The sequence below is a fragment of the Macrobrachium rosenbergii genome, chromosome 6 (assembly GCF_040412425.1).
Source record: "Macrobrachium rosenbergii isolate ZJJX-2024 chromosome 6, ASM4041242v1, whole genome shotgun sequence".
In the NCBI taxonomy this organism is placed as follows: domain Eukaryota; kingdom Metazoa; phylum Arthropoda; class Malacostraca; order Decapoda; family Palaemonidae; genus Macrobrachium; species Macrobrachium rosenbergii.
Window position 1 is genome coordinate 8696710 of NC_089746.1, and position 7985 is coordinate 8704694.

The window sequence follows — 7985 nt, forward strand, 5'->3', positions numbered from 1 at the left end:
GAAATTTCGCTGGATGGCCAGTGGACACGTCCTCAATCTTAGAGTTCCTGTTCAGCCACATTTCATCGCATTCAAGGCAGACATCTTGACAGCACTGGTTGTCCTTCCTCCTTCTGCTGGGTACAGACGCAGACAGAATCCAGCTTCGTCATACTACTCTCGACACGCCAGTGCTATGCATCTCTGTGAGAATGGCCACACCTCTGCAGAGGCGACGTCTCGCATAGCGAGCAGAATGACTGAGAAACACAGAACGAATATAAAATGCGCCGAATTGTCTTCCGCGCAATCGTGTTTTCTGTACAGAATATAATCAAGGCCATCGAAAATATATCTATCTTTCTATGGTGTCGGTATAATGCTGCATGAGCCGCTGCCCATGAAACTTTAACCACGGCCCGGTGGTGGCCTGCCTTACACGGTTATGTCTAACTTTAACTTTAAACAAAATAAAAACTACTGGGGCTAGAGGGCTGCAATTAGTTATGTTTGATGACTGGAGGGTGGATGATCAACATACCAATTTGCAGACCTCTAGCTATAGTAGTTTTTAAGATCTGAGGACGGACAGAAAAAGTGCAGACGGACAGACAAAGCCATCTCACTAGTTTTCTGTACAGAAAACTACAAATCGCTCATACACTGAGGAGTCGATTTAGTTCGCCTCACTTCAGTTGCTCAATGTGAGGGGATAAGGTTGAGGCCAGGTGCATTTTAAGTCGTTCTTTTGTACTGAATTGAATGCTTGGGGGAAAGAGTAAAATTTTGATGAATAACAAGCTTTCCCATTACCTTCTGTTTCTTCTTTCTAATAAACACCATATTCTTTGGAAGCTTGAGTTTCAAGTCAATGGCCCCTTTGGTAGGCTTGTTCTATATGAATAGGGTTCATCTGCAGAATAATAATAATAATAATAATAATAATAATAATAATAATAATAATAATAATAATAATAATAATAATAATAATAATAATTTTAAGGGTTTCTTTGTCTTTGCTTGCATTTTGCTGCTAGTGGGTTTGACATGATCACGCGCAAATTCAATAAGATATTTACAGGATTAAAGTGTGCAAGTACACTCATGAATTTAAGTTTTTTTTTTTCAGAATTCGTAAGGTGCATGAGAAACATCTAATTTCAGCTTAATCTAATAAAGAAAATATCGCACACCAAGGTAATTAATTATCCCCTTAGAAGCTCATAGGTATGAAATGATACCGAGCAACAGCACTTAAATTTCCTTTATACTTTTGAGACTTAAGGCAAATATCTACAGAGTTTTCCGAGGCTCCGAGGTATAATACGAACTCATGAGGTGCATTATTATCAAAAGAAAAAAAAAATAATGACGATGACTTTAACACCAGTCGGCTTAGAAATGACGGATGTGTATGGATGAACAATGAGAAGAAGAAGCTTCAGGTTGCCACGCGTGTTAAGACGAAGTTTCTCACTCGCTTTTGTTTCCTCACATTGCTCCTCGTGTATTGACTGTACTCGATGACATTTTCTAGCCTTAATCATTCAGATAAGAACACCGTTTGCAAAAAGTCCTCCCAATATTCAAAATAAACCTGTTTACATAAATATGCCTGTGACCGTGTCTCATTAAACTGCGCATACATCTCAATATTATGCAAGCATATTTTAGCGCGAGGTATATGCGTGTACTCTGCGAATGCGCACACGCACCGCTTTTCCTAACGTCCCGTCTATAATCTGTATAAATTCTCTAGAGCACCATCAGGGAAACAACTCCTTTAAAAAATTTACGTCCATTCGGAAAATCAAGTTCGACGTCAATCGTCCTACCCCGGGATCAGTGGGCCTCCCCAGTAACTAGGTCCTCTTGCGAGATGGTCTGATCACTCAGTTCTCCCTAAATATTAAAAATTGAGAATTTTTAAAGCTCAAGGGGCCATCGGTCTCTTACTGTTCAGCTTTGATTACGAGATATAAGCAAAGTCCCTCTTAATGAACACTTCATGATCAAGACCACTGCAATCACCTCCACTTAGTTTGCTTGCGATAACTTGGAGCCGTTAGATCTAGCTCATATCTTATCTCTCTCTCTCTCTCTCTCTCTTTCTCTCTCACACACACACACGCACACAATATTTTTATAAACGTGAAGGGCAGAAATTCCTATCTGTCAGTGTTATCTCTTTGCTTGCCTGTTTACAGCTACTCCATCCCTTGTCCGTTTGCGTCACTTTCTGACTTCCTGCATCCCATTTATGTCTATCGCAAACTAACAATCTCTTAAATCATTACAATTACCCAGCTACCATCTGTCAGTAATGAATGATTCGTAGGACCAAATAATAAAATCGTAATTAAGTTCGCAATGAAACCGAAGGTGTCCGGAGGGCAGATGGTATTTCCAGCAGTTTCGTAGGAAATTTACAAAGTGTGCGAATATGGAACATTCGGGGGAATAAAAGTTGCCTATTTTAATTTCTAAGAGAGAGAGAGAGAGAGAGAGAGAGAGAGAGAGAGTGAGAGAGAGAGAAGAAAATTTCACATGCTGCCAGCTCCTATCCCCTACCTTTCTTCGATATGAAGTTATGGCTTTTGGAAGTGCACAAACTGTAAATATATATATATATATATATATATATATATATATATATATATATATATATATATATATATATATATATATATGATGACTTTTATCACATCACCGTGATTCATATTCAATCAGTAAGCTACAAACGTCCTTTAATATCCAATTCGCTCTACCTCGGAAATAATATATTTTCATATATGTTACCGAAGGGGAATTTTTTAGTTGATAATAAGTTCGTCATCTCGTGGGCTCGAACCAGCGAAGACAAGAACTCAGGACTACAGTGGACGCATTTTAACCCACGCGGCCAGCAAATGAGGTATAAGTCGATATCGTCTTCCCATATACTGTATATATATATTTTATATATATATATATATATATATATATATATATATATATATATATTTATACATATATACATATATATATATATATTTATATATAAATTTGTATATATATATATATATATATATATATATATATATATATATATATATATATATATTTATATTGAGATAAAATTCAACTTTGTATTGACAGATCAGGTGGAGTCGCTTACTAACTCGACTTGCTGCAATCGCTCAGTCTGTACTGTAAGACACGAACTCCCCCAGGCAGTGGTGATTTCTACATTAAGCGGGGTTTGGGCAAAACTTGGCTCATTTATCGAGAATTCTTTAAGACAGCTGAAAGTAATGCAGGTAGTCATGCTTACTATCTTCATGAAACAATCTAAAATGAACTGAAAAATCATCACAAAGATAACAGAGAATAACAGTAGAGACCAGAGCATCAAAGTATGTCTGGGTCACCGATTGCACCTTTCGGTCATAATCAGGATAGTGAAAAGAATATGGTCTTAATCTTCACTTTCAAGATTAAGCAATACAACTAAAATAAGAACAATGAGGTACTGAGTATTTCTGATAGCAGTATTTCTTCTGTCGTTAAAGAAAAGTCAGTATTGCACAATTAGAGCAGAAATAAATACGGCAGAAATGAACATGTTACAGATAAAGGTTCTATGCCTAGGTTCTGAAGTAAGGACCATTTCCAAATAAAAAGGATACAACTGTATGGCTCTCTGGAACAATTTCATTTAATCTATTACCGATAAATGGATTATATATTCATGTTTCAATGCTAGGAAGAATATGATGTTTAATATATACATTTCAGGAGCTGAGATTATTATAAACCATAAAGAGGTAATTCTTTTGTATCAACGTATATATAGAATGCCCATCAAAGGAAATGTGACAGATTTTTGTCGTTCCTTATTTCTTCAGTAAAGTCAACGTTACTGAGGTCATTTGTTATTAGGAAGACCCCACGAATTTCATGGAGATTTTCTGATAGTTATATTAAAGTAAGTCATTTAATATTGGTAAAAGTGTAGATTATGAAGACATCGGGAATCAAAAATCTAAATTTAAAATAATTTTTTATTACTTCTGATAAACAATAAATGTTTCCCCTGTTTTGTGGACTATGATGTACAGAATGAAAACTGTTTCTAGAAATAATTACCTTTGTAAAATCTTTTTCCTTACATGCAAACAGAAAAGATCAGTTATTTTAGGCCCACACAGCATTTCCATACAAGGTAACGAATGGCAAAAAATGTAAAAAAAAAAAACAAAAAAAAAACACTATATTCCAGCAAAGAAATCTCTCTCTCTCTCTCTCTCTCTCTCTCTCTCTCTCTCTCTCTCTCTCTCTCTCTCTCTCTTTTACCAAAAGGATTTCCCTTCACGTATCAAGTTGCCATTAGAACCACAATAGAGAGTTTTAAGAAGTTGTCGACGCGAATTTTGATAAGTTTCATACGCTGCATAGCCAAGGACATATTTTCTTTTTAACTCTTCCTGAAAAGTGACTCCAGCCTGTTGGAAATTTTCCATCTTTTTTCGAGCAAAAATGTTTTCTTCTCTATCATTTTTTGCCGTCAGAATCTTCTTTCAAAGATGCTTTCTTTGTTCAACCGACTTTGCAAAGCTGAGTGAGTTTCTATTGTTAGAAAATAAAAACAAAGAACCTGTGGCGTAACGTTGCCACCAACTGAAAGTATCACAAATAACAAGAAAGTTTCTTCATTGAATATTCTTTTTCCTAATTTTCTAACGGCAATGTTTTACCTCCATTTTCCTCTTCCTCTCCCAGAATTATTATTATCATCAAGACTTTTTAAATAAGATGCAAATAGGATGCTTTTAGCATAAGCGATAAGAATGATGCTTTTCAGTAACTGCAGAATCTTGATATCCTTCCGCGTCATCTTCTGTCAGTTAAGAATTGTCTGAGGTTTGTCGTTGCAGTTCTTTTACAGATTTACACAAAAGAATTGAAAATATTCCTCATTAGTCACTTGCGCTGTATTCTCTGTATTCGCTGAATGGGGACGTTTCAGAATTCCTCCTCAAGAGACCTCCCTCACTAGAGGTCGCTGCAGGAATGGCCCGAAAGCTTCGCGTTTCTCCCATAGACAGATCTGACGAGTTCGGTGCCAGAGGGTCCGTAGATGAAGATGTACTCAGAAGGGAAGCGCAACGACTTCAGAGAATGCAGGCACGAAATGACCATGGTGGGGCCTCCACATATCACGATCTGGAAAGTCAAGTCGATGGGAAGATTATCGATCAGATTTGCCTCGAGTCCGTTGCACAAGATTTCAGCGAAGGAAAGATTAAGAAATCAGAAGCATGCTGTTGCAACATAATCTAGACAGTTTGGCTAATTAGAATCAGAACACACGTGGGTAAAGTACTGTCTTTTTAGCATGCTATTTATAAGAGTTCAGAATTCTATATCATATAAATACTTGAGACTTAGTCTATAATAGCTTAGAATTCTATGTCACAAAAACTGGAGACTCAGTCATCAGTGATTTCAAGTAACCTATTTAACATAAAACTGATAATTTCTCTTCACGAACTTTTGATCGTAGCATTTTCTGAGCAAGACTACTTGCACAGAGCTGCATCATGATAAAAAATGCTAAATTTGCTGGAAAAATTTTGTTTTTAACTATCTACCTTTCAGCAGGAATGTCCCCCTATACTTGAACGCTTACTAATTATCATTATTAATAATATTATTATCATTGTTATTATTATTATTCAGGAGATGAACCCTATTGATAAGGAGCAGGCCTGCAGAGGTCGTTGACTTGAAATTCAAGCTCCCAAAGAATATGGTGTTCATTTGAAAAAAATAACAAAAGGTAATTGTAAATACAGCAACAAGAGATAAGTCGTTAGAAAACAAAGATAAATTAACAAATTAATAAATTAATTGATAGAAATGCAAATAAAAATGATTAAAAGTACGGGGAGAATTGTTTTACAGGCGCTAAAAATTTACCATCATGAGCTTCAAGATGTTGACATATTATTTTGTTATGTAACCGACCTCAAATATTTAAAGATATTGGAATCGATAAACATATCTTTATGAAATAGTTTACATTTCTAGCCATTTAATTCAGCGCATATTTGCATATTTTGCGTGTTTAAAACAATTTAATCAAAATACCCACCTTATGTTTCAAGCCATTGGGCTTTGTGACATGTTTGTCAATCATCTGTGTCTCAATAAATCCTTCCTCTGCCTCCCAGTCCTCTGGAGCAGATCCCAGAGTATAAGCAATTCTGAGACGGTCGTCCCGGGCTGCAGCAAAGGAAAATATTTTATTAGGAAGCACAATGTGTTGGATACATTTACGTTCTTTCGAAAACGATTTGTCAAAATCAGGATTAAGAGCCATGAATGCCATTGCAAAGTTCTGGTTTTTGTACTCTTGACGAATAATAATCAGATTGCTTCTTATAGGAAAGACAAGAGGGCAAGAACAGAAATAAAAGAAAATAAAGAGAAGAAAATGGAAATGGACATAGAAACAGAAACTGTTACATTCTAGAGAGGGAGAATAGACGATGGAAGAAAAATGGCAGTTTCCTGTTGTTACACCAAAGTTTAAAATTAAGGATGTCTTCAGCTCAAGAAGGAATATCACTTTTTTTTTCCAAATAATTTTCAACATTAGTGTATGGTTGTGAGAATACGGTAGCTATAAAAGTTCCAAATAAGGAAATTAGCCTCTACATACAGCAAAGTTTGGACAGGCTGCTTTGCAAAAATAGTAAGAAGAGGAGAAACACTATCAGAAAACTGGTGACGAAAGCGGAGCTGTCATCAGATTTTACCACAGAGATTTACACTGAAGGAAACTAAAGATCTATGGTACTGAGCTGTGAGACAGTGTATCACCTCAAAGCAATAAGGGTGTTAGAGGTTTTTAGAACTGACAGCACTAGACAGATCAGTGAAATTCCGACTGAAATGATGTGATATTTACCTGCAAACTGATCCAGTTCTTCCTTGAAGAGAAGATCTTCAAGGGTCTCCGAGTGGTAAAGCAATTGGATTTTCGTTTTGTCTTTTGGATCTTTCATTATGGACCTGATGAGCTGCAGTCCAGGTGTGATTCCTCCACCAGAGGCCAGAAGGGTCAGTTGGTCCAGCTTGTTCGGTTCATACTCAAAGCCTCCACAGGGACCTTGCACCATGACTGTGTCACCTGGAAGAGAAGATTTGTCGAGTTCCTACAAATTTTGCAATGAGTCAACTTTTAACATTTTTTTAAGGTTTTCATTAAAGGAAAAAGTAAATGATGAAAGGACCTAAAACATAAATTCGTTTTTAGCTTGAATTAGCCTCAAAACAATCAGTTAAATAAAAGAACATTCCAATGCGAAGGTTACATTTCAAATTGCAAATAGAGATGCAAAATAAAAGATCAAAAGATTATGACCTAAGTAGTGAACTTTCTTGCAGAATTCACCATTTAGTAGAATAACGAAACTACCGACACTACCTGGTTTCATAGAACAGAAGTATTTGGACATAATTCCTTGAGTTTCGAACTTCATCACTAGCTCGATGTGGCCGTAATCATCTGAGCAAGAAACGGGTGAGAAGTAGCGGATGTGGTCCTTTCCGCCTATAGTAACTTTGACCTGTTACGTGAAAATAAAAGAAAATCATACTAAAAATAAAAAGGAAATATTGGTAAACAGGATCTAGTATCATTCTCACAATTATTCAGATCTTAAGTTCCTTTTCATAGTGGAAGGCTATTTCGTAAACTTCAAATAAAAGATTAGGACTATGTAACTCTGCAGATTACTTTTGTGGCCACTTTGAAATTAGAACTTGCAATATACCAAGCAATATGGTCTCTCATTTTCTTAAACCTGAAAATGAATAAAAACTCAAAAGTGACACATTTCACGGGCCTCGCAATAATGAGCAACAGCGACGAATTATGCTAAATACTAAACACATTACTTACTGCTACATACTGCCCGGCCATACACCCTGTGTGGTTATTCTTCTCTGGAAGCGAA

General features: G+C 36.2%; 1 protein-coding gene across 1 annotated transcript in view; it reads right to left on the reverse strand.

Annotated features, from left to right (window-relative positions):
• Positions 1-4008: 4008 nt before the first annotated feature.
• The window catches only part of LOC136839160 (uncharacterized), a 14257-nt gene continuing 10280 nt past the window's right edge, over positions 4009-7985 (reverse strand). The window contains exons 12-16 of the mRNA XM_067104838.1: positions 7931-7985; positions 7454-7595; positions 6935-7156; positions 6116-6246; positions 4009-5184 (exon numbers count right to left, since the gene is read on the reverse strand). The exon at positions 7931-7985 is cut by the window's right edge and continues 116 nt beyond it. Of these exons, the coding sequence (XP_066960939.1) occupies positions 5014-5184; positions 6116-6246; positions 6935-7156; positions 7454-7595; positions 7931-7985 (721 nt within the window). The 3' untranslated portion in view covers positions 4009-5013. The remainder of the gene's footprint in view (positions 5185-6115; positions 6247-6934; positions 7157-7453; positions 7596-7930) is intronic.